At 42.0% G+C, this 27,765-nt stretch overlaps 1 protein-coding gene across 1 annotated transcript; it reads left to right on the top strand.

Annotated features, from left to right (window-relative positions):
- LOC119653943 (pickpocket protein 28-like) lies at positions 1-24,378 on the top strand. The gene is made up of 9 exons (XM_038059104.1): positions 1-37; positions 8,867-9,023; positions 9,166-9,366; positions 22,671-22,931; positions 22,987-23,102; positions 23,179-23,267; positions 23,367-23,958; positions 24,023-24,174; positions 24,262-24,378. Exons 1-9 carry the CDS (start codon positions 1-3, stop codon positions 24,376-24,378), a joined length of 1,722 nt encoding a protein of 573 aa, XP_037915032.1.
- The last annotated feature ends 3,387 nt before the right edge of the window (positions 24,379-27,765 follow it).

Here is a 27,765-nt window from a genome sequence, read left to right as displayed (position 1 = left end):
ATGGCGTTGCGGGCAGCAGCAATCGTCTTGTGCAATGGTAATTCCATCACTTTCAGAAGAGGGAGATTCATGATTATTTGGTTTGCAATTCCAATTTCAGGTTTCTAAATAATCACAGGACTTATTTATTTTATTTTATGATTATTACCTCTTGCTTAAACGAAGTTCCCCTATATATTTCAGCTGCAAAGAGCAAAAGGAACGTGTTGTGGCTGCAGTTATAAACATAAACAATACGTACGACAGCGTAGACCTCATAATCCTAGAATGCATCGTATGAAGAGGAATAATACCACTTGCCTGAATCTATCTAAGCCGGAGAAATTTAATAATGGATGAGGAATGGCATTTTTGAAGGCTGTGCCCACGATCCTATATTTTCAACCTCTATGCAATGTACTTACATGCCCGGTCTTCGTATAATGTCAGAATCTAACGCTATGCCGATGGTTTATTAATGATAGCAATCATCATCAACAACAGCGTAACAACTTGTATCAGGTCTAGGCCTGCCTTAATAAGGAACTCCCCTGCCTGCCCACTGATTTGATATTCCTAAAAGCTATCTGGCGTCCTGACCTACGCCATCGTTCCTTCTCAGTCAGGGTCCGTCTCCCTTATAGACTCTCCGGACTGCATCATCCTTACCCATGCGGATTAGGTGACCCGCCCACCGCAACCTGTTGGGACGGATTTTATCCACAAATAGACGTTCGTGATATCGCTGAAAGATTTCATCGGTGTGTAGGCTACGGAATTGTCCATGCTCATGGATTCGGAGGATTCTTCTCCCGAACGAGGCAAGACTCCGCAATTTTTCGTGCTGAAACCCAAGTCTCCGGCGAATACAAAAGGACTTATAAGATCATAGTCTCGTACAATAAGAGCTTTGACCCTATGGTACGCTTCGAGCGAACCAGTTTTTGTTAGCTGAATTACGCTCTGTTGACACCCAACAACTGTGTGCGGATTTCATCGTCATAGTTGTTATCGTTTGGGATTTTCGACCCTAGATAGGAGAAATTATCAACGGTCTCAAAGTTGTAGTCTCCTATCTTTTTTGTTCCCATTTCACTGGTGCGATTCGATGTTGTTCGTTTTTTGGTTTTTGGCGCTGACATTGCCACCATGTACTTCGTCTTGCCTTCATTATTGTGCAGCCCGAGATCTCGCGCCGCCTGCTCAATCTGGATGGAGATAGACTGTACATCTCGGGTTGTTCTTCTCGTAATGTCAATATCGTCAACGCATCCAGAAGTTGGGTGGACTTGAAGAAGATTGTGCCTCTTGCATTGACATTTGCATCGCGAATCACTTTCTCCAGGGCCAGGTTAAAGAGGACACATGATAGGGCAACCCCTTGCCTTTGACCGTTGTTGATGTTGAATGGTCTCGGAAGTGATCCCGCCGCTTTTATCTGGCATCGCATATTGGTCAGAGTCAGCCTAATCATGCTTATCAATTTCGTTCTGTGAGAGTGCAGTAATGTCTGGTATGCCGCATTCTTCCTTTCCGTTCCTAGCTTGCATTGGAGGAGGGCCTTTTTTGTGGATGGCTTCATTTCATCAAGGCTGAGAGGTGGTGGCGTTCAATCAACACGCGGTCAATGTGGTTGAAAGTGGTCCCATCTGCAGAAGCCCATGCATGTTTATGAACCGCTTTCCGCGTAAACCAGGTACTTCCAACAACCATTTCGTGCGACACTGCTAACTGAATAAACGGCAGTTCATTATCATTGGTATCCTTATGTGAGAAATGGGAGCCGACGAATCGCTTGAATCCGGAAGCCGTCCCTACTTGACTGTTAAAATCTCCAAGTTTGATTTTGAAATTATACTTGGGAGAGGCTTCACGGGTCCGCTCCACTCCCTCGTAGAAAATATCGTCCTTCGATTCTGTGTTCTCCTCTGTAGAGGCGTGACTGTTTCATCATCATCATCAACGGCACAACAGCCGGTATTCGGTCTATGCCTGCCTTAATAAGGAGCTCCAGGCATCCCGGTTTTGCGCCGAGGTCCACCAATTCGATATCCCCAAAAGCTGTCTGGCGTCCTGGCCTACGCCATCGCTCCATTTTAGGCAGGGTCTGCCTCGTCTTCTTTTTCTACCATAGATATTGCCCGTATAGACTTTGCCGGCTGGATCATCCTCATCCATACGGATTAAGCGACCCGTCCACCGTAACCTATTTAGCTCATAGATTTCGTCATTGTGTGCGGCCAAGAGTTCGCTATTTTTCTTTCTAAGATCCCAAGTTTCCGAGGAATACATGAGGACTGGCAAGATCATAGTCTTGTTCAGTAAGAGCTTTGACCCTATGGTGAGACGTTTCGAGCGGAACAGTTTTTGTAAGTTGAAATAGGCTCTGTTGGCTGACAACAACCGTGCGCGGATTTCATCATCGTAGCTGTTATCGGTTGTGATTTTCGACCCTAGATAGAAGAAATTATCAACGGTCTCAAAGTTGTAGTCTCTTATCTTCATTCTTCCTATTTGACCAGTGCGGTTTGATGTTGTTGGTTGGTTGGTTTTTGGTGCTGACGTTACCGCCATATATTTTGTTTTGCCTTCATTGATGTGCAGCCCAAGATCTCGCGCCAATTGCCGCCTGCTCGATCTGGATGAAGGTAATTTGTACGTCTCGGGTCGTTCTTCCCAAGGTGTCGATATTGTCGGCATAGGCCAGTAGTTGGGTGGACTTAAGGAGGATCATACCTTTTGCATTTACCTCAGCATCACGGATCACTTTCTCGAGAGCCAGGTTGAAGAGGACGCATGATAGGGCATCCCCTTGGTGTAGACCGTTGTTGATGTCGAATGGTCTTGAGAGTGACCCTGCTGCTTTTATCTGGTTTCGCACATTGGCCAGGGTCAGCCTAGTCAGTTTTATCAATTTCGTTGGGATACCGAGTTCTCTCATGGCCGTGTCGAGTTTTACTCTGGCTATGCTACCATAGGCGGCTTTAAATTCGATGAGTGGATGGTGACTCATATCCATATTCCAACAGTTCTTCCATCGCCTGCTGTAAAGAGAAAATCCGGTCGGCTATCCGGCCCAGCAAGATTGAGGAGAATATCTTTTAGATGATACTCAGCAACGCGATAGCTCTGTGCGATATCTCTCTTTTTATGTATGAGACAGATAATACCTCTTTGCCAGTCGTCGGGCATTGATTCGCTATCCCATACCTTGAGCACAAGTTGATGAACCGCTTGGTGTAATTGGTCGCCTCCATATTTAACCAATTCGGCTATAATTCCATCGACTCCTGGCGACTTAAGATTTTTAAGTCGATGAATTGCACGGACTGTTTCTTCTATACTTGGTTGTGGCAGTATTTGTCGCTCCAATATGCCCATTCTGTCGGAAATAGGATTTCCCTCTTTGTCTCGGCAGGATGAACATCAAGGTGTACGAGGCTTCATCCTGCTGACTTGTTGGTAAAACTTGCACGCCTGGTGCGGTTGCTCCCTGTACTTTTCGAGTTCACAGACTTGTTGGTTCTCCAAAGTTTCCTTTTTCCGTCTGCGAAGTCGCTTCTCCGCTTGCCGGAGTTTATCATAAATCTCTGCGCGTGAGTTTCTTCTTTGAGAATGCAGCATTGCTCTGTATGTACCATCCTTCCGTTCCGTAGCTAGCTTACATTCATTATCAAATCAGCCGTTATGACTCTTTTTGGGGGTGGGGTCAAGTATCTTTGTGGTCGTATCAATGATAACGTTCTTCAGGTGATTATGAAGATCATTTGTTGATGCTTCATCTCCAGGATCTCTATTGCCTGCGGTTATTGCGGGATCCATTTCTTTCTTATAGGTGTTGCGGAGGGCTGTGTTGTTAATGGCTTCAGTGTTAACTCTCACTTGATTGCCAGAGGGGATTTTGAGTGGTGTTGTTATTCGAGCTCGGAGCACCATGCCAACGAGATAGTGATCCGAGTCTATATTGGCTCCCCTATATGTTCTCACATTCATCGAGGCTGAGAGGTGGCGGCGTTCGATCAACACGTCATTAATTTGGTTGAAAGTGGTCCCGTTTGAAGAGGCCCACGTATGTTTGTGGACCACTTTCTGCGCGAACCAGGTACTTCCAACAACCATTTCGTGTGACACTGCTAATTGAATAATCCGCAGTCCGTTATCATTTGTATTTTGATGTAAGCTATGGGAGCCGACGTATCGCCTGAAACCGGGCTTCTTCCTTACTTGGCTGTTAAAAATGATTTTGATATCATCGAATGCTTCGAAGGTTCCTTCTACTGCCTCGTAGAAGGTATCCTTCTCCGACTTTGCAGTCTCCTCTGTAGGGCCGTGAACGTTAATGAGGCTTATATTTCTAAATTTGGCTCGTAAGCACAGAGTGCTTAGCCGTTGGTTTATATTTTCAAAGCCGATGACAGGAGGTTTCATTTTTTAGTTGACTAAGAAAGCTACTCCGAGCACATGGTTTACTGGATGGACACTATAATATATGGTGTAGCGACTCTTCTCCAGGAAACCGGTCCCTGTCTAACGCATCTCCTGTAACGCTGTTACATCAGCCCTATGTTGGGACAGGGTATCGGCTAGCTCACCTTCCATGAGAAAATGCGCAAATCGTTATTCCGTTATCGTTGCCGGGTTCGTCGTTTTGTTATCCGTCCTGTCCGAGGCTCCTGTTGTGGCTTCGTAAGTTTTTTCCCGTGTAGGGTTGTCATCCCTACCCAACCCCGAACCTGTAGGACCAGTTGGTACAATTTGTCCGGTTTTTAGGCGCGGGAGACTCGCTTTCATCCTTGCCCGTCTGCAACTTTTCGTTATGAAAGAGCTGCCAGCGGTCACCGTGTGGAGGTGAAGATAGGGTTTGGTAGTAGAGCTGTTGGTGTTGGTTCAGCAGGATTTTCCCAAGTTTTATGTTCCATCGTAGGTACCAATCCACGTTTCGCCCTAGGACTTATACTACCCTTTGACCACAGTACACAGTACCTCTGAATATTATTCGTGACATTGGCGTAGCCATTGATAACCTCACCATGTACGACTATCCACAAAAGTAAACCAAACGATAGTCAACCGATATAATCGCTCAGCGCGTATCCTACAAACGATCCACAAAAAATTAAATTTGAGACGCGCATGACAAACACATCGTTCTCTAAGGATAAAAACCAGAATGTCAGGTGCAACAAAAGGTTTACGAAAAGCTCTGGACGATAAAATTTAAAAAGTATAGTATGCAAAATTAGCTCAGGGTTTCAACTTCATCATTATATCTGATTTATGGTAATCTGCCTATATCTACATTCGCGAGTGACACGGCCGTCCTTAGCTCTCATAAGAACGGTTCTTTTAAATCTCTGTAATTTTATTTGAAAAAAAAAAAACGTGAATGGTGGCTAAAGATATAGTGAATTCGCTGTCACGTTACGTTTACACTCAATCATGAAATCAATATTCCACAAAGTGACAGTGTCAGATACCTTAGCTTCCACCTTGATCGACGTCTTACTTGTAGAAGATACATCGAAGCTAAACGAACGCAAGTGAAACTTGTCGAAATTCAAGCTTATCACTAAATAACAAGTCATTAGTTAAACCCATCTCGACCTACGAAATTCAGCTATGAGGCGCGAGGTAAATTTGCAACATCAAATTGCCCAATAAACCTAGTCGAAGACCCTTCGAATAATAGCAACCGTAAATACTCCTCTCTTAGGCGACGAAATACTCAAATTAATAAATATCAAGAAAAACCGTAAGATCACGCAAATATTCGTGTCAAAACAAAATGGTTAAATTATTTTCATTGGCATGTCAAAATTAGTCCACGCTTTACCTTAGAATACTGCCACCTTTTTGATAATCAGAAATTCCAAATGCTCCTTTAGTGAATGAGATTCGGTTACATATTGTTAGTTTTGCAAAATGTGGAAGATAAAATAATAAATAAAAAGTTGTGAAAAAAATTCACGATAACATACATAATAATTGCTATCTAAGTCCCTTCACTATCAAAACTGCATATAGCAGGTGTTTCTCAGTATCAAGGTGCGCCAAAGGCTGCGAAGAAGAGACAAGAACGCTTGCTTGACGTTACCATATAAGGGCCACCAATGTAGTAGTAGCTGGGTATGCAGTTCCCTTAATCAAGGCAATTTTAAACTCTGTATAAGGACTCAAAACGTTTCAGTCCCTACGGCTGAAATCTCAAGCCATTGCTCAAAGCATCAAGTAGGGTGAAGATGAAGAGGTAAACAAGTCGGGAAACCGCAAGCTGGACGCATCAGGTATGAAAGGTTTTGTGTACTTCTTTTATAAAGACATTTGAGTGTGCATTTGTCCCATTAGTACGCAGCACGTAATATACGCATATGTTATGTGAGAATATCCACATTCAAGTCATATTGACAATTAAAGTTTTGAATTTCGTGATGCTAGGGGGAACTTAAGGGAGGTTCTACACCCAATTACCAAAAATTATAGTAATATACTATTATTAACTTTATTTGAGCAGATATCGGTATGGAGGGTATTTTGGAGTCTAGGCATCATATAGTGGCAGCCTCTTGATCTTTTTCAGATTTTTCGTGAAAGAAGTGATCACTTTTAACCAACGGCACTCCCCACCTTTCAAACAAATGTTGAAACTAATACCAGTTTCGGAAAGTACTAATTGAGACCTTCATTTGATACCCCACATGACTATATTTGATGAAAAAAATTTTACACCACCCTTTTGCATGTATGATGACCTCCCTCTTGAATTCGACGAACTCACTGTATGCGCTAGCGTTCACAGTTCTCACCTTTCCACCAAATTTGTTCTGAATCGCTACAACCATCTCTGAGAAAAATACGTGTGACGGACAGACTGACAAACAGACAGTAAACCAATTTTAATAAGGTTTTGTTTTATACACAACCTTAAAAAGACCCTCTCTACGCTTGCAAAATACTTCTTTTATCTGTATTCATCTATAAACTTATATTGAAAATCCACAATATGATGAAGAAGTTGCGACCGGACTTGAGATACTGGTACCTGACGCGTAGAGGTTTCCATTTGAATGCATGTATCCACAAAGCAGCGAAAGAAGCACTTAGTAGGGGTTCCTCTCATAGCTAAAACAGCTCACGCTGAGGCCTGGAATGCTCTAAAGTGGAACATGGAGTATCAAACAGGGTAAAGAACAAAGAAGATTTCTTTATCAATGTTTTCCCCACCATCAGAGCCAAACTTTTCATTTCGTTTTCTCGAAAGGTAACGGAGATCATGACTGTTAAACGCCTTCAATTAATCACTCATACAGTAAACTTTTCCTAAAAAATAGTTGTTTCTCGCTCCGACATGTATGACAGGTTTGGGGTCACACAAAGTAGTAATTAGATCAAGGATTGAATTAACTGACTAACTGTCTTCGAAAGATGTAAAACATTAGGTTGTTGCACATGAAATGGCCGATTTGGCAATCAAGTGAAGTTAGTTGCGATTTTGCTGCATCAAACCACCACCAGTTGGCGCTGTTGGTGTAGGATAATGAAGTATAGATACTCCTACATTTAATCAAGGAGTCATTTCAGTTTTGACCATCGATCGACCATGTGATAACAGTGAATAAAAAGGAAAAAAGTATGGGAAAGAGCCAAGAACGTATACTTTTTCTGTATGAGTTCAAACTTGGTCATAAAGCAGCGGAGGCGACCAGGAACATTAACAGCTCATTTGGAGCTGATACGGTAAGCGAACGAATCACACGGCGGTGGTTCGAAAAATTCCGGTCAGGCGACGTAAATCTTCAAAGTTAGCCACGTGGACATCCAGGAGCATCGATTTACAACTACGAGCTGCGTTTGCTAGTTGAATCCGACACACGGCAGTCTGTGAGAGCCATTGCAGAGAAACTGGGCGTACACTATTCGACAGTTTCCCGGCACTTGTAACAACTTGGAAAGGTGAAAAAGCTCGACAAAAGGGTTCCACATGCCCTAACGGAGCAAAACATGACGCTTCGAATGGAAATTTACAGTTCTTTACTTTTCCGCAACAGAAGCGATCCCTTTTTGCACAGAATAGTGACATGTGATGAAAAGTGGATATTATACGACACTCGTTGCCGATCAGTGCAATGCCTAGATGCTAATGAGCCACCGAAGCATATGCCGAAACCGAGCCTCCATCCGAAGAAGCTAATGGGGAGTGTTTGGTGGTCTACAGCTGGAGTTGTCCACTATTCTTTTTTGGCACCTAGCGAAACGATAAATGCACAGCAATACTAAGCCCAACTCGAGGAAATGCACCGAAAATTGAGTATACAACGGCCAAGATTAGTCAACAAAGATGGTGTGATGCTCCTTAACGACAATGCACGACCCCATGTATCCAGAACAACGGTTCAAAAGTTGGACGATCTGCAGTATGAGACTCTGCCTCATCCACCATATTCACCGGACCTTTCGCCAATCAACTACCACTTTTTTAAGCATTTTGACCATTTTTTGCCGGAAAAACAATTTAGGAACGAAGAGGCTGTCAAAATTGCCTTCGCGAATTTATGAACACCCGACAGTTGGACCTCTACGAGACTGGCATATATGCTCTTGAATCTCGCTGGGAGAAGTGTTTTGAATCGACTGAGACGTATTTTGATTAAATAAATAAATTTTTGTAAGCTTTACAGTCATTTCAAATTTTAATACAAAACGGCCATTTCATTTGCAACAACTTAATAGATTCAAGTAGTCGAGAGTGAACAAAGTATTGGAATTAAATTGGTCGCTAAGGCTTTGTAATTCTTTCCCAATCCAAAAGCCAGCTTTTGAAATGTAGATACACTCAAATCATTCATGAGGATGTATAATAATGTAATATTAATGGATATACTTTTCCCAGTGATGAATTGTGGGGTAGACAACATCAAGCGAAATATCGAGGAAAATTTTGATGTCGGACACCCATCAGTTTACGAAAATACTTCCGCATTTGCGAAGAATTCTTCATTGCATGGATTGAAGTTCATTGGCGACGATCGGCTATCATTATATGAAAGGTAAATCTTCAATAATTTGAATTTCATATTGGCATCTTTCCTTGCAAAATGCAGTTAATTTCATTTTCTTTATGGTTCGAATAAATTTTTTCAATTTTCTTTTCATAATGGTGCACTTCCTCAAATCCCTTGTGCCCATAAGAGGGTTTTTCTTCATTTCCTTCGTAATTGCTGCACTTCTATCGTGCAACTTCATTTACGATGTGTATCAAGAGTGGAGTGCAACACCTGTTATTATTGGAATTAATCCTGACTCAACGTACATCAACGAGATTCCCTTTCCGGCCATTACAATTTGTAATATGAACCAAGCTTTGGCTGGCAAAGTTCAGGACTTCAAAAAGTAAGTACTCAAACAGTACATGGTCGTTTTTATCGTTTTAGTTTTATTATTGCTGACACCATATTTGAATATTAAAGGGAGTGGCCAAATTATTATATTAAAAAAATATAATTTGTTGATGTGTGTCGGATTCGCGGAATCGAATTTTTTTTGGCATCAATTGTATCTAAATATAGTTTAGAATATATGGGGAAAGTGATTTTTTGATATTCGAAGTCGTTCGGAAATTATAATGTTAAACACGTGATAAGTCACATGCTAGATTTATGTCGATCGCCGTAATAAACCTCGTATTTATCGATCCGAACGACTTCGTTAAAAGGACAAAAATTGAAGCCAAGGCTGTACATGTGTTTCTTCAAGAAACCTAAGGTTTATGGAATAGGTATAGCAGATTAATGGTCAGTTAAAGTTTTGTGGCTAAAAATCGCATTCTACTTTTTAAATACTTTTTTCTCGAAACTGAATGTTGGAAATCGGCTGCCACCATAGCCCAAAATCTAAAAAATATTTCAGGACTTATTCAGAACATCTTTCTACGGTCCGCAAACTAGGATAATTGCGATCGATTAAGTAGTTTTTTTTATTCATTGAAGAAGCCGTGAAAAAACACCAAAATTCACAAAAAACAAGTTTAACACGGCACCAAAAATTTAGCTTTTAATATTTTTCAATAATCCTAGTTTGCGGACTGTAGTTGAGTCTGTACGTTAAAATGCCGTTTACTTTTTTGGAGATGGGTGCATAAATTGCTCTGTATTTCAATAACCAACTATGCGATCGGGGTAGAAAAATTACTATACACGCTCAAGATATTAATAAATCTATGGTGAACTTCACACGGGATGACCCCTCTAAGTTCATTTTCTTTGCCTCCCTTGCGTTACTTGTATTACGTGGGAACAAATGTTTTGGTCTTTTCATTGTATGGTTCCATATGTATTTAGAATCGCGCGCTTGAAGTTCCTTTCTTGAAGCAATTTTTCGGAGTGCACTAAAAATATTGGAAGTAACATCACGTGGTATACATAGGCATGACACAAAATACAACAACAGCAGAATTGAAAATCTCCAGTATTTGCTTGAACCTAAGTACGCTCATAAACTACTATTTAGTATCTTTGTTACGTTTCCTAGTGCCGTAATCTGTCCGCTTCCAACAACACTGGATGTCTCCCATTCTTATTTATGATGGATCTTGTTGTATATTCTAGGTTAGGCTAGGCAACTCACTCGATCTTAATCGAAATTTTTACAAGATCGCTGACTGCTGAGATGGCGGAATTAAGCTGTCACGTGAAACAGCGAGACTATTTCTTGCAAAGCACAAATATTCAGGAAAGTTAGTCAGAAAAAAACTATCATTACCTTCGCTCAATGTGAGTAATACAATAGATTGTACTTTGTAAAAGAACATATTCTATCATATATCTCATGGAAAATTAGGATGACATTATTATCTTTTGTGATAAGACTAAAATTGTGCTCAACTACTAGAACCCAAGTTGTATCTAGTCGCTCGCCCACGAAGGAGCAGTCCGCGCACTGAATAGAAGAAGTAAGTTGCTTCTCTAATATGTGCAGCCCGCCATCAAGTAGATGGTGGGCTAAGGACAAGCTCATCCCAAAACAAAATTTATTTGTATCTAGTCATGTTCAATTCGAACCAGATTGCTCCGAGAAGAAGGGGCATTGAGATGACTTTCAAATGGTTCTGCAAGGGTTTGCGGTTTTCTACCGTCAATGCTGACGGGTTCTCTGTTCTTAGTAGGAACGAAGCATGTTTTTACTCGTCAGGATGTTTATATTCTGAAATATATTAGGCTTGGGTTTAACACCCATCTGCTGATTTCCAGCTTAATTTTTCATTGTGGAAATTCACCGCCACTTACTTGATTATTGTACCTAGGCAATGAATCCGCGAGAGCAAAGCTCGGTAATTTGCGTTGACTTTATTTCCATTTTTTGTGAGAAGCTCGTTTGAGATTCCTGGGCCATATTTGTGTGACTTGTATGTATAGCATAATATCTTGGTGTAGAGGGTTATATTCAAACTCATGAACTTTGATCAGTCTATCCTGTCGCTTTCGCTGTGGACTTATTTGAGCGGGGTTTTCCCATCTATATTGACTTTCTTCTCGGCATAGAGAAGAGGTGCTTTGATTTTAACTGGATATTACCAAAAATTTCCAGGTAAAGGTCCAGTTCTAGCATCACATTTGACGTAAACGGAGACTAACAAGAAGAAGCTTCCAAGTTGTCAATGGTGATTTCCTCAAAAAGATTGTCTTTTCGGATTAGAGGGCAGCACCGCAATTGTTGTCATTTTCAATAATGTGATACCTGGTGAAGTGTTTGTTAAGGTCGCTTTTAAGATGGGTCTCTGAAATGCCTTCTGTCTGTCTGCCTTCAGAGTATCGATTAACAATTGGGCGGTCTTTCTGCATTTAGTGCATCTGTGCACTATGCAGCAATACTGGGCTATATGCCTTAGCACTTGAGGAGCAATTACACTTTTAGAACGCACGTGTTACCTTTTGTTCTTTTTCCGCCAACAGATGAAGTTGAACGGATCTTCTTTTTGCTCCTTCTTGACGAATTAAGGGGACACTTGGGACTGACGTTAGCATAGACTGAAGGGCACTCACGGTGTCGTTAAGCTCGCTGATCGTTTTTATCAGCAGTGTTATTGCGGGATATCACTCGATTCAGCTGTCAATTAGTACCTGGGTTAAATCAGAGTAATGATCAAGGGTGGGCACAATGCTCGGCTCTTTGCCGGGTACAGTTTACCTCTACGGTTACGGTCCTGAATCAAGTGCTCTAACGCGTTTGAAGGCCCTAACGCAATTGTAATGTCGGGCTAATGATTATTATTAGAGTATTGTCAGAAACGAAAAAATTACGGTAGCGAAAAATGTGTAAAAAGGGAACTAAATGATATTTTGATATTAGCTTACTTAATTTCAAGCAGAAAAAAGGTGACAGCTTCTGCTGTATTTTGTGTCATACCCATAATGTAACTAGTAATCTTTTTGGTACACTGCGAAAAATTGATCTAATTGAGAGAAGGTTCAAGAACGCATATCTAAACACGTATGAGACCGTCAATAAATACCAATCCACTTATTCTAGTGTCTTCGAAGTCCCAAGTTTTTCTGGTCCCCTTCATCAAGCATGACGCCTGCATGTAAATATATAGCGAGTTTGAAGCTCGTTATTGGCTTATCTAGAAACTTACTGCTTTCAATCAAACAAAAGCAAGTTGTATTTACTCTTGCTAGGCCTCAGAACTGAATACCAAAAGTCTAAGATTTTAATAGTGCGCTCTTTTACAAACGCAGGCTGTTTTCTGCATTATTTTCGGAAATGAAGCGTTATCTTCTGCCCGGACTACTAGGAAGTTTCCCAGCCCATAATACTACGAATATGTTCTAAGGGTGAACCTGTCTGCCCGTGTACGTCGTAACATCTTGCTTTAGTTTCGTGGCGCTTTTGAACGGGATTTTCTATGAATTGCGAATAACGTCGCGTTGTTTTGTCTTGTCTATTCGCGTTGTTGTGACTTGTCTATTCTATGAGAACATAACTCCGCAGAGACTAAGCTTAAATTGTAATTTAAATTTGTTTTCTAAGTTCCATTTGAAAGGAGATTAACAACTGGCGTCCGAACAAAGATTTTTCACTTGGCAAAAGAACAGTGTAAAGGTTTTTCTAAGTCAAAGCAGTGCGACAAAATAACCCGTGGGGTCGCCTAAATCATGTGCTGAGGCTGGTACTTCAGTTGGCGTATTCGTATCATCACGCAATCGTCCTTATTCCCATAAGAACATAAGGATCGTCTGTTCTTTCGCGTGAGTGCGAAGCACCAATCAATGTATTAAAAAATTACTTTTTGGGGAAGGAAAAGTCTACTCTATAAAAACTTCTAAAAGCTTCTACTCCATAAAAGCTTCAAAAGCTACCGCAGGCTTCTGCCACACGGTTATGTGGGACTCTTACCCACTAAAACCACCTCCTTCTCCTTCTACTCTCCCCGCGGGACTCCCATTTGGTATTACGTCGCGGGACTGGATCAGAATTTATTCTGCGCTCATGTTAATATTCGTGTTTCTCTCGCGTTCATTCTTTCGGATGACTTGCTTCTTTCCGATGGCTGCAGTCACTTTTTCGACTTCGGTCCATATCCCCTTTGCTTTCACCATAAGTTCCATTATATTTTCGGGTGTAAAGTGCTCCCCGGTTGTAGCTTCTAATGTAGCCCTTTGGGCTTAGAATCTGGGACAATGAAAAAAGACGTGCTCTTCGTCCTCTGCAATATTTGGACACTTTGGGCCAAATATGCTCGATAACCTCCGTGTCAGCTCAAGAATTGAGTTAGGTTAAAACCTACTTCACCGTGGGGTCGCTCGATCCATTTGCGGATATCCCTTCTGATTTTGAGAGTCCAGTGGCCTTTTTCTGGCCTTCTCTTGCCATTCCGCGACAGTTTCAGTTCGTGCCAACTGTCGCCGATGGGCAAGAGATTCTCCAGTTAGATACGTTCGATCATAAAGTCGTTGTATTTCTTTCGCCAGAATCTCAACCGGGTCCATTCCTGCTATCACGCAAGCTGCTTCATTGGGTATTATTCTGTAAGCGCAACGTGTTCGGAGTACATTTATGCGGTACTCAGCTCCAATTTTTTTCTTATTTGTTCATTTTTCCGTGCATCTGCCCATACTGGGGCTGCATACAGTAGGATCGAACTCACCACTTTCGAAATAAGGAGTGGACGGATCGGCCTTGGGTCACCTATATTTGGTAGCATTCTCGCAACCAGTGCTCCGATGTTATATGCCTTGGTTGCTGCGCCCTATACATGCAATCTGAAATTTAACCTCTGGTCAATCATTACACCTAAGTACTTAAGTGCAGGCTTGGAATAAATTGTTTGCGTTCCAACTTTGATCTTCATGGAAGTGCACTTTTTCCACTTGGTAATAAAATACACTACTTCCGTCTTATGCTCTGCGAGTTGTAGACCAGCATTCTCTAACCAGGATTTAATCTCATAGACTGCTTCATTTGCATAAAGCTCGACTTCTTCGAGAAGGCGTGCAACAACCATCACACTAATATCGTCCGCGAAACCAATGGAGGCCACACCAGTAGGAAGGTCGAGGGTCAGTATTTCGTTATAGAAAATAATCCACAAGAGCGGCCCTGTCTGTCTGTCTGTCCGTCACACGCATTTTGCTCGGAGACGGTTCCTGCGATTAACACCAAATTTGGTTGAAAGGTGGGAACTGTAAACGTTCACACGTGTAATGAGTTACATCCGTTTACGTTGAATTTAAGGGGGGGTCTCCATATATGCAAAAAGGGGGTGTACAATTTTTTTTCATCAAATAAAGTCATGTGGGGTATCAAACGAAAGGTCTCGGTTAGTACTTTTCGAAGCCGGTCTTGGATTTGACATTTGTTGGAAAGGTGAGGAGTGAGGGGGGTTGAAAGTGATAATTTTTTTAACGAACCCATTCTCAGAAACTACTCCACGGAAAAATCTGAAAAAAATCAAGAGGCTGCCACTATATGGTGCCTGGTTTCCGAAATACCTTCCATACCGTTATCTGTTCAAATAAAGTTAATAATAGTATGTTACTATTTCCGAGTTATCACAATCTTGGCAGATGCCGTGCTAATACTAGCACTAAGCGCCAAGCCAAGGCTCGGACGATCTTACCTACTTAAAAACTAAAGGGGCACTGGTGGTGGTGGCCGGTGGTAGGTCAGTGGGAGAATCCGTCGAGTACTCCCCGCAACATCGAGCACGTATGCAGAATGGTGTACTTCTGCATGGTTTGAACCAGACTGTGCGAAACTCCCAGGACATCAAGGGAAGCCGTGAGGGATTTAGTTACAATACCTGTAGCTGACAATATTATGGGAACTAAAACCACCCGCTCGAGACGCCAAATTTCTTTGATTTCCCGAGCCAATGGCTCATAGTTCACTTTCTTCTCCACGTATTTCCGTTCAATGTTGCTATTATGGGGGATAGTAACATCAATAACATACGCGGAGCGACCCGTCTTGTCAACTAACAGTACGTCAGGCTTGCTGTGTAGAGTGTGGCGATCAGTCAGAACTTGCCGGTCCCAATACATGCTGTAAACAGAACTATCAAATATTGCTTCCGGCTCATATCGGTACCCGGGCATGTTCCCGTGATCAGCCCATGCTTGAATGCAAGGTTTTGATGGATAACCTTACATATAGTATTATGCCTGGTGATGTATTACACCGATGCCATAACAGTACAACCAGAAATAAGATGGTCAAACGTCTCTAACGCCGAACCACACATTCTGCACTGGTCGTTCTCCACCTGTTCTTTCATGATGAGCTTTTTATAAGCTCGGGTGGCGACCACGCCGTCCTGAATAACACACATGAACCTTTCCGTCTCAGCAAAGAGCTCCCCAGCACACAGCCATCTGTTCGACAAATGCAAATCGAAAAATGTCTGCCAAAGACAATTCACGTGTTTACCGTGCATTGCCTTCGACTTCCATTCATCGATCCGCTCTTGGTCCGACTTCACCCCACTCAGAGGATTGAAAGATCGATCCTTCAAGTTAAGTGGAGTCAGCCCACAGTCTGCCTTACAGAAAGCCGCATGCAAGGGACTCGCCTGCTCTTTGCTGTAAAGATAAGCACGCAGCGAGTCGACTTGGCGATGATGTTGTGCCGCCACATCAACCACGCCGTACCTCCGATGTCACGAGGCGGGTTCATCCGCTCCACGGCAGACTTTGAGTGATGCATTCGGAATTTGGACATAGCTGTCCGTATCCGCCGCTGGTCGTTTTCCAGGTCGATCTTCGTCCACGGCAATATTCCGAATGCATAAGCCAGTGAAGGGATAGAGAATGCATTCATCGCGCTTATTTTATTCTTCCCCGAGAGATGCGATTTCAGCACCAGCTTTACACGTCACAGGAATTCGGACACCGGGGCACCCTTCAGATCATCAATTCGAGCATGGGTTCCTTGCAGAATTCCTAGGTACTTGTAGAAGTCTCTCTCGGTCATAGCATCGATGAGGAGGTCACCAATACTATGTCCGGCATAAGGTGGTATGCCACCCTTTCGTGATTGTCGTCAAAAACTTTATTAGTTTCGGATCAATGTGATACAGATGTAGGATGTCGATTAGCCAGGAATGCGGAACGCTATCAAAAGCCTTGGCATAATCGATATAGCAATTGAAGAGGTTTCTTTGGCTTCTAGTTGCTTGTCCTACAACTACCGAGTCGATAATGAGTTGCTCTTTGCAACCCCTTGACCCAACTCGGCAGCCCTTCTGCTCCTCGGACAGAATGTTGTTGGTCTCGAGGTGCGCATTGATCCTTCCACTAATAATGGACGTGATGAATTTGTAGAGGGTTGGTAAGCGAGTGATCGGTCTTGTGTCTGCGGGTTCCTGCACCGTGTCCTTCTTAGGGATAAGGTAGGTAATCCCCGCAGTGAGGAAAGGTGGAAATTCCTCCGGCCGACTCATGACCTCACTTATACTGCGTGCCAACCGACTGTGTACGCTGGTAAATTTCTTATACCAGAAATTCTGCACCCGATCCAGACCTGGGCCTCCAGTTCTTCGAGCTGTTTATGGCTCGTCGAACTTCCTCTTCGGTAACATCCGCGAAATTCATGCCAGGTGTATTGGCATGGCAGGTGCCTTCGGCGGTGATCCACTCAGCATGCTCAGCATGCTGGGCAGGTAACCCCCAAAGTCCACCCCAATACTCTTCGCTTCCGTCACCGAGAACTGTATTGTCTGGGCGTTCTGTTGGGATTCGTTAAGAGATCTGAAAAAGCTCTGCTGGTTCCTCGCGTATGTTGCATTCTGGACACCTCTGGAATAACTTTCGCCATACCATCGTAACCGACTGCATATGACAGAAAGTTTCTGTTTTAGTGTGTCCAGAATTTCAACAACGGGTGTCTCACAAGGGATGGCATAGTTCCGGTAAACCCTCTGCACTTTGTTTCTCACCCGTCGGCTGGCATTGCCAGTGCTGATCTGAATCAGTCTAGCAATATCCTGCCTTAGTGAGTCCCGCCGACGTTCCAGACGAATTTTCCATGGTGGATCTCTTTTGTGACTCAAACCAATAACACGAAAGCGAATTTTCTGACCGTGCAATCTGATAGCCGCAACTGCACCACAATACACAAGTGATTGTAGTCGCAGCAGCGACATATCAGCACACAGTCGAGATGCAATCTCATCATTGATTTGAGATAGAATTCCCGAAGTTGCTGGAGATGCATAGAGCCTGGGAATACCTGGTCTATGCAAAGGATCCATATCCGAGAATTCTATACACGCTCTTTGGAATTCGTCCCGAACCTCAGCGGAAACCTCAGCTGGACGGTGGAGAAGAGTGCTTCGGCGAGTACTGAAACTGTTACCTGCAGTGCGGCGTGGTGTTGGTGATGCCGCCTGGCCTAGCTGCCAGGTGTTGAGATAGCTTCCTTCGTGAGTAATCTGCAAGACTGCAAAGTTCCTGCACTTTCCTCACCTACCCCCCGAGACGCTGCGGTGGCGTACAGCCATCCAGACAGAAGCTATCCATCCCTCCTCCTTTCACAACCGGGCTTGGGACCGGCTTCGGCGGAGTTATTATTGCATGAATATTTCCGAGTTATCACAATCTCGGCAGATGCCGGATTTTACCTAATACTAGCACTAAGTGCCAAGCATTTAGGCTCGGACCATCCTACCTACTTAAAAACTGAAGGGGCACTGGTGGTGGTGGCCGGTGGTAGGTCAGTGGGAGAATCCGTCGAGTACTCCCCGCAACATCGAGCACGTATGCTCCAGACACCAGACGTTTGAACCAGACTGTGCGAAAGTCCCAGGACATCAAGGGAAGCCGTGAGGGATTTAGGTACAATACCTGTAGCTGACAATATTATGGGAATTACAACCACCCGCTCGAGACGCCAAATTTCTTTGATTTCACGAGCCAATGGCTCATAGTTCACCTTCTTCTCCACGTATTTCCGTTCAATGTTGCTATTATGGGGGATAGCAACATCAATAATATACGCGGGGCGACCCGTCTTGTCAACTAACAGTACGTCAGGCGTGTTGTGTGCGGTATGGCGATCAGTCAGAACTTGCCGGTCCCAATACATGCTGTAAGCAGAACTATCAAGTACTGCTTGCGGCTCATATCGGTAAACCGGACATGTCCCCGTGATCAGCCCTTGCTTGTATGCAAGGTTTTGATGGATAACCTTACATACAGCATTATGGCATGCATATTATTATTATTATTTATTATTATACAGGGTGCGGCAGCATAACTTCCTTTTTTCAAAACTCAATAAAAACTGTTGTATGCATCGGAAAATATTTATTTACTTTTTATAATGTAGGTACATATCAAAAGTTTTTATTTACAAAATCCAAGGGCAGATGCGTGTTTGCGCGCAGAACGCCGTGGCGATCGCAACATTGACGCTCTCACTGCTACAATGTTCTCAGGTGATCTAACGGGCCGAGGGACTCCAGTCCTTCCTTTTGTCGCACTTGCAGTTTGTCTGAATGTAGTGACCCATGTAACAATTGATTTGCGGTCTGGGACGGGAGCCAACGGGGCTAAATTAAAGCGATTCCGAAATGCACGCTGTGTTGCAATAACCGAACATCCGCTTGAAAAGTAAACCTCAACGGCAAAGGCACGCTCCTCACTATTCCAACGCATGATGGCGACTGAACCGTGTCGGGATAAAACTTTACAGTATCGAGACCACTAGCGCTCCGCTATGACATCAACTAACTGAGTGGCGCGCATTTTAAAAAAGGAAGTTATGCTGCCGCACCCTGTATTATAATACGTCAAAATTGTAGCCTTTTTGAAAATTGAAGACTATGAATGTTAGTATCACCCGAAAGTGGATACTCTCACGTAATACATATATGGATATATTACGTGCTACAGACTAAGAAATACACAAGACCTTTCCTATCTGAAGCGTCTAGCTTCCGGTTTCCCGACTTGTTTTATTAGAGATATATGAATGGTTGACATTGGGGTACAAGAAGTTAGAGTTAAACACTTTACATCACTAGGTACTATCGCAGCACGGCACATTATCGTGAAGGCATTTATCACGATATGGTGCCAAATGATGATGAGTGTTTAACTCTAGCTCCCTGTACTTCCAACGTCAACGTTCCATATATCTCTAAAAAAGGTTCATTCGAAATAAGAATGTAAAACATAGATAAAAAAATACTTTTTTTAAGGGAAATTTCGCTATATATGTGAAAAAATACATTTAATTTTACACCCATTTGAGCCAATTTTATTACCACATTTATAGTGTAAATTTACAAAATACACCAGCGTGTAATTTAATTTCTATAATATGAGGTATTAAGAGTAAATTTACATCAATATTTTTTAGAGTGTAGATTTACATGAAGAACCACATAAATCGTATCATCGCAACAGCTAGTACGAATTCTTAGGAAAAAGGTACATTTTAAAATCGTAAACGGGATAAAAATTCTTGAGAAACAATCGATACCCCTCAGGAAATTTACAAGGAGCACTTTACCAATGCAAAAATAAGAATAGCCCAGCCAATTGTGGAAGACCTCAAAGATGAAGACAACCAATTTGATGATATACAAAAGAGCACACTGGAGCCCACAGAAACCCTTTCGAAAAAGTACATATTGACGTGATGAATATAAATGATACTTTTGTATTAGTTTATTTTACTTCATTAATTAATTTGTAAATTATTTTTTTATTTAAGTAAAATGTGTTCTGTTAAAATCGAATTGAATACAATATCTCAAGCAACAACTTACGTCTCAAAAATGTAAACTGAGTCGAAGTCGAAGTCCTTTTTCTTTTTCAGGTCCTGTCAGTTCAAGTAGAAGTCCAACCATAATGTTTTTCTATCTGACATATCTGCCGTCCCTTCATGGCACTCTGCTCGCATTCGCAACATTCTAAATAAATTTCGAATGCCCCGAATCTTGCCGCGCCACAGTACTAAATTTATTACCTATGTTGACAAATTTTCGAAATTTGCAAAATTTGCAAAATTTGAGTAGACAATTGTCTCATTAGTACCTAGCGTGCAATATATGTATATATTATGTGAGAATATCCACTTTTGGGTGATACTGACATTCAAGGTCTTGAATTTGTACAGAAGCGACAAGTTTGAGGTATTATAACTTTGTTAGTAGTAGTGCGATTTTCACCAAATTTGGTAGAAACATGCTCTATGTTATGTCCATATTGTAGAATGCATAATGGAGGTTTTCCAGTCAATTACTAAAAAGTATAGTAGTATTGATTGATTGTTGTTTTTTTTTCAAATTGTTCGGTTGAGTAGTTTTTGAGAATGGGTCCGTGAAAGAAATGATTACTTTCGGTTCCCGGACTTCCACCTTTCCAACAAATATCACCGGTTTCGGAAAGCAGTAAACTTTCATCTGGTATCCCACTTGCCTATATTTGGTGAAAATTACACCTCCCGTGTTACAGACAGATAGACAGTAAACCGATTTAAATAATGCTTTGTTTTATACAAAATTCTAACAAAAGATAGTTGAAATAAACCGTAAAGTTACCGTAATCACCGTCTCCGGGAGACGAGTCCACAAATTCGATATAAAAAATACGCCACAATCATAACCTTTCCAGACTTCTCACCTGGGCGGGGAGCATATAAGCAACGTTTCACACATACCAATACATTAGTCCAATTAAGCAAGGAGGTGGTCGAATTATATATAATTAATTAATTAATAAATAATTTGCATCTATAGATGGGAACTTCAAAATTATACATCTTATTGCTTTGGCAATTAATTGATAAAATTTCAATAACCATATAGAAAATAACCGCAACCTAGGACCTAAGATTGAATATCAGCTGGAAAAAATAAGAACTATACTCAGCCCCGGAGAAAAAGGTCAAAAAATAGGTTAGGTTCAGCGTCGAAATGGATAGCAGGAAGCTCCGACGCAACAATTTAGAATTAACAAAAAACTAACAGGGATTGTAAATAAACTAACAAAGGAATTTAACGAAATTGCGAGAAACGTTAATAATAATAATACCGAAAGATATGAACAAGGAATATACAATAAGGTAACTGATATCCGACAGCTGAAAGCTGAATAGTAGCAGATGAAAATCCGGTGTCGGGGTTTTTTTGACGACTACAGCGAGGTGCACTCTCGTGACGTGGGAGCCGCATTCTGACAAGGTTAGGATGCATCACAATTGTACAATGCTATGCACCAACAAAGACTTACGATATTGTGAAGAAGGATGCTTTCTACTAGCAATTGAACGCAGTGCAGCAGAGGCTTCCTAAAGGTGACATTGGGATCGTGATGGGTGATCTGAGTGCCAAGGTAGCTCTGACAACACCTTGCTCAGACATGTGATGAGGAAGCACGGTCTTGGTGACCCCACTTTCAAAAGTTCTTTCGAATGATACTAAAGCAGCCACTACCCGGAAACATTTCTCGACCATGTTTGCAGCTTCAGGTTACTGAATTGCCCGCACTTGTCACCATTTTAAAGAATACTTCTTTCTAAGAAGAATTCGTTCTTCTATGCAGTGCTCATGGTGATTACGCTGCTGCTAATTGTGGAGTTTAGGGAAGCGTTTTGACGATGCCGGCGTGTCACATTTTTTTCCGAATGGAGTCGTTCTTAACGTCGGCGCTGATGTGTAAACGAAAATAGTAGTATTTGTTCGTACAACGAATCAAGCTGACTTTCTTAGTAAAACAGATGCGAGTAACGAAATGGAATCGTGAGTAACGTTTCACTACTTGAAGCTAGGTGGTGCAGCTGGTACTCGCTCACGAATATATACTGTTTGTTAAAACTCCAGTAATTGCCCTGCGTTCGCGCCATAGAGGCCAGAACTGCAATTGACGCTGTGGTCTGTTGCAGGTTCATTGGATGGTCCATCATCCAAAATAATTTTGAGATGTAATTCATAGCTTACTCCTGACTGAGGGCACCGATCTCAAGTACTTAAATCGTTCAATCCCTTTCCAGCCATACCAATATCGTACAAGCGACTAAAGCAGTAAGAAGAAGGCAACTTTTTAAATTTTCTGTCAGTTATAGGTCTTTATGACGTACTACAGTTGAGATTGGTTGAATAATAAGATTGATACTAACCTAACTGGAAGGGGTTCACTTAATTGTCTTTTTTCACCTAAATTCTTGCTTAAAGAACAGTTTACTTTCCACAGTGGCTCCACTGAATTTGCAATGTTGCGGACTTTATGTGGACGGAATCCAGGTTTTAACGACAATAATGACACCAAGGACTGGCTTGTATTTCAAAAATTTATAGTAGACGTAGCTCAACCCTGCAACAAAATGTTAGTCTCGTGTCGTTATGGGTCAAATGAGATGAATTGTTCACATTTGTTTCGAACGGTTGTAACAGATGAGGGCGTTTGCTGTGCTTTCAACCTAATCGACACCAAATTTATGTACAAAAATGCTGAGTAAGTTCGAATAGTTTTAAATCATTATCCGTAGCTTGTTATATTTTCATTTTAGCATGATTGACCATTTTGGGCCTTTCAACCCGCCGAATATCACTGCTGTAGATTGGTCTCCTGAGGAAGGTTATGAGCCTAATCTACCTCCAAATTTCTACCCTCGATCTGCTGCTGGTTATTTTCATTTTACACATTTTATAATCTCTTTATTAGGTCTCAACGTACTATTAACTTTGTGAACTCTTTTCAGGGGTAGGGAAAAGTATGGGATTGAGTATTATCCTGGACGCACAAGTTGATGAATATTATTGTTCTTCAACCAATGGGGCTGGATTTAAGGTACACATGTCCGACAATTTATTGTCTTGGTCTATTGGCAGAATCCTTATTTCCCGGAATTTGTGTTCTCCATCCTAAAAAAAATTGACTAATCCGCAGGCTCTTCTCCACAATCCAGCTGAAATTCCTGATATTGCAAATTACGGCTTTTCATTGCAAGTTGGCCACGAAATTGGGGTTACTATTACGCCTGAGATAGCAGACGCGTCATACTTACTCCGGAACATGGAACGAAAGTACCGCCAGTGTATGTTCTCCAATGAAGCCAAATTGAAATACTACGCCACGTATACCAGGCGCAATTGTGAGATGGAATGTGAGGCGAAACTTCACAGGGAGCGTTGTGATTGCGTCCAATACTACATGCCTCACATTGCACCCAATATAAACGTTTGTGGTCTATCCGATATGAAATGTTCAGACTCGGTACGGTACAAGACACACAAAACCAGCGAGGAATTATTCCAGTGCAGTGAGGAGTGCATCCCAGCTTGCTTTGAATTGAAGTTCGCAACAGACACATATTCTTCACGCCTCAGCCATAAACAGTTTCTTATCAGTGATAAGTCGATCCAATCTATGCCCGAGCAGTACGCCGAGGACAATATAGTGGCTGTGCATTTCTACTACACCGAGAGAGCTTTCAGGAGTAATACCAAGCAACAGTTCGTTGGATTCACCGAATTCCTTTGTAGGGTTAAAAGTACAATACCGACGACTTTTAGTGATACAACTGAAGTTTACTTTCGTTTTAGCAAACACTGGAGGACTGATGGGTCTATTTCTTGGATTCAGCGTTTTATCCATAGTTGAAATTATCTACTACATATTGATCCGTCCATACTTCGCTATCCAAAGGTACAACGCAAGTGTCCAATATAGACGATTAGTAAGCAATAGACAGACTGTGAGTAAAGTAAAGTATTGACCATTTTAAGCCGCGGTTGCTTGCACATAAATATAAATTGAGTATTGTATGCTATCCTTCTTTTAGCTTCCACCGCCAGCCTACGAAGAGAACCTACAGGATGTCGCCCGAAGATACAAGCGAGCAATTGGATTTGGCAAGTTTTCCGTCGCTATGAATACACGCCTTGCATACAGAGATTAAGACGTTTAAAAAGAATTGCGAATTATGTTACGTATAAAAGTCACAGGTGTTGCTTAACAAATCATCATCAACGGTGCAACAACCGGCATCCGGTCTAGGCTTGCCTTAATAAGGAACTCCAGACATCCCGGTTTTGCGCCGAGGTCCACCAATTCTAAGCGAAAATACCTGCATTTATTTGGGTTTGTTCACTATTAATGTGTGACTATATTTGATGTAAATACATAAACTTGTTGCTGTCTCTACTAACATGTTTTCTTCCAAGTTTTAATTCACTTTGCATTTTCTTTTTCTGTAGCCTTTGCCCTGTTTATAAGCAGGGTCCTGGTGGGTTGCGATTTTTTTTCCTGTGATTTGCCTAATCACAATGGCCTGGCTTTCAAATCATTCAGCGTCTGAAGCCATAATTATTTCAGCTGCCCTTTTGGTCGTTTATCATCGACTTCGATGTTCAGACCAATCTTGACAAATGAATTTTCGTCAACGCGAAATACCATCTAAGATTCCTTTCTCGCAATTTTTCCACGATCAATGTAATATAATATCGATTGGGGTATACTCATTTCCAATGTTTTCAAGGCATGTTACGCCACAAAACCGACGCAATATCTACGTCCCTACCGCCAGAGGCCATTCATTGTCTTTCATAGTCGGCTAACACTCAGAATCATAGGGAGCGATAGGGTGGACGACACTGTGGTAAATTTTAGATTTGAGACTTTGCATATACGCATATTATATAAATTTCAGTCTTTCTACTTTTTCTTGGAAATATGGAAAGTTGGTATCCTGTTTGAATTCGCTCTTTTCCACTAACAAAAACAAATAATTTTTTAACGTCGCCCAAAATCTACAACGTGATACTTGGTTTCAACGGGTTGTAACGTAAAGCTCTATTCTTCGCGATTAATATAATAGTTGAATTTTCTTTGTTGTATATAACTTAAGAACACCATCGCTTCTCAGACAAAAATTTAAACAATCGAGGTTTTTCGACAACGTCCTCGCCGAGTGGTGACAGACAAATAACAAATTTATAAGAAAATGTTTCTTATTAACTAGCCCAACCCAGCAAGCGTTGTTTTGCCTGTGTATATTTGAGGATTTTCTTCATTGACTGGAAGAAGTGAACCAAACTGATTATATACTTTTTCTGCACCTCTTAAAGTGAAACCTCAAATTGGCAGGATGTTAAATCGTACATCTTGCTTTTCTTATGTTTCAGCAGCTGTTGAAATAGAGGCTTTTCTTGTTTTGTTTTCAGTGGCGAGGCATGTTTTTCAAATATTTCAGCAGCTTTATCGCCCGACAATTGCCGTGCTTGTCTGCTTGATCTTCTTATGTTCCATCCTTTGGAGGGTGTTTTCCATAAGTTTCAGAATTTCAGTCCCATCACTGAAGGTGCTGAAAACTTACTAGTGGGGAAAGGGAGACCCGATGAAAAATCGTGGCGATTAAAAAATTGCAACTTTCTTAGAAAGTTAAGTCGGGGGAAATATTTTCATCATCATCCTGGAAGAAAGTTCCCTTCTCTACCTCCGCTAAAAACCCATTATGGTATCGTCTTCTTAAAAAGTTACGGTGCCCTGAAAAGGGGCTATTTTCGTAACATTATTCAACGCTTTTGTAGGAATTATCGTTCCAGAAAAAACTCTGTACCTTCTTTGCACAACGCGACGATGATTGCATTTCCAATAAGCTTACTAATGTTAAATGGGGTGCTATGCCTTTTTTCATCCTGTCCGAGGCTCCTTCCGTGGCTTCATAGCTTTAGTTTTCCTTGTAGGGCTGCCAGCCCTACCCAGTCCCCAACCAGGAGGACCAGTTGGTATATTTGTGTCCCGTTTAGGCGCGACGAAGCCGGCAACGACAAGGAATAACCATTTGTGCATTTTCTCTTGGAACGTACGCTTCCTGTACAGAGATGAAGCTGCCAAGTAGCTAGCTGATACCCTGTTCCAATATAAGACAGATGTAACAGCGTTGCAAAAGATGACCTACTGTCGTCGGTTTTGAAAACACAAGCAAAAGGCTAGGCCCTCGGCTTTTGCCTCATTAATGTTCACGCCTCTGCAGAGGAGACTGCAGGATTGGAGAAGGATACCTTCTACGAGACAGTTGAGCGGACCCTCGAAGCCAAACCGAAGAATGATATAAAAACCATACTTGGAGATTTCAACAGTAGGGATGGAGCCCGTATTCAAGCGATACGTTGGCTCCCATAGCTTACATAGGGATACCAATGATAATGGGCTGCGGATTATTCAGTTAGCAGTATCTCACGAAATGGTTGATGGAAGCACCAGGTTTGCATGGAAAGAGGCCCACAAGCAAATGTGGGCCACCCCAGACGGGACCACTTTCAAGCAAATTGACCACGTGCTAATTGAACGCCGCCATCTCTCAGCTTTGATGAATGTAAGAACATATAAGCGGGCCAATATAGACTGGGATCACAATCTCGTCGGCATATTGCTCCGAGCTCGAGTTACGACATGACCGACAATCCTCTCTGGCAATCAGGTGAGAACGAATACTGAAGCCACTCACAGCCTTCCGTAACACCTAAAAGGGGAAATGGATGCCGCAATAACCGCAACTAATAGATGTCCTGGAGAAAAATCATCAACAAATGATCTTCCCAACCACCTGAAGAAAGTTATCATTGATACGGTCAAAAACATTGGCCCCAGCCGCAAGAAAAGCCGGAGCGGCTGGTTCAACGATTAAGTAACGGAACGGAAGAATCTCGCATGTCGAGTAATGTTGCATTGTCGATGAACGCGCGTACGCGTAGAGAGTTATCACGAACTCCGTCGAGCGGAGTAGCGGCTTCATAAACGGAAAAAAGTAAGCCTGGGAGAACCAACAAGTCTGTGAACTAGAAAAGTATTAGGGATCAACCGCACCAGACGTGGAAATTTTACCTTATATTATACATCTCGATCTTCATCCTGCCGAGACAAAGAGGAAAATCTTATTTTCGACAGAATGTGCATATTGGAGCAATGGGTTGAGTATTTTGGTGAACTGTTCAACAACCAAAATATCGGCGAGTTGGAGGTCCCGCCAACTGGAGATGACGGACAAATGATACCACTAACAAGCATAGAAGAAACAGTCCGTGCAATCCACCGGCTTAAAAATCATAAGTCGCCAGGAGCCGATGGAATTATAGTCGAATGGGTAAAATATGGAGGCGACCAATTACACGAAGCGGTTCATCAACTGACGCTGAAAGTACGAGCCATTGGCCCATACCAAAGAGGCTTTACTCTAGGTAGATCAACAACAGATTAAGTTTTCTCTGTATGGCAAGCGATGGAAAAACTGTTGGAATATGGACAAAAGTTACACCATCTTTTCATCGAGTTGAAGGTCTATGAC

This window comes from Hermetia illucens, chromosome 4 (assembly GCF_905115235.1).
Source record: "Hermetia illucens chromosome 4, iHerIll2.2.curated.20191125, whole genome shotgun sequence".
NCBI classification, from domain to species: Eukaryota; Metazoa; Arthropoda; class Insecta; order Diptera; family Stratiomyidae; genus Hermetia; species Hermetia illucens.
The sequence above is the reverse complement of the archived record's forward strand: the minus strand, read 5'-3'. Positions and strand labels throughout refer to the sequence as shown.

Bases quoted from the DNA above. Each gene is read 5' to 3' on its own strand.
- LOC119653943 (XM_038059104.1), top strand. From the start codon at position 1: ATGGCGTTGCGGGCAGCAGCAATCGTCTTGTGCAATG. The intron at 38-8,866 runs GTAATTCCATCA...TACTTTTCCCAG, and splicing joins AGCAATCGTCTTGTGCAATG to TGATGAATTGTGGGGTAGAC. The intron at 23,268-23,366 runs GTACACATGTCC...ACTAATCCGCAG, and splicing joins CCAATGGGGCTGGATTTAAG to GCTCTTCTCCACAATCCAGC.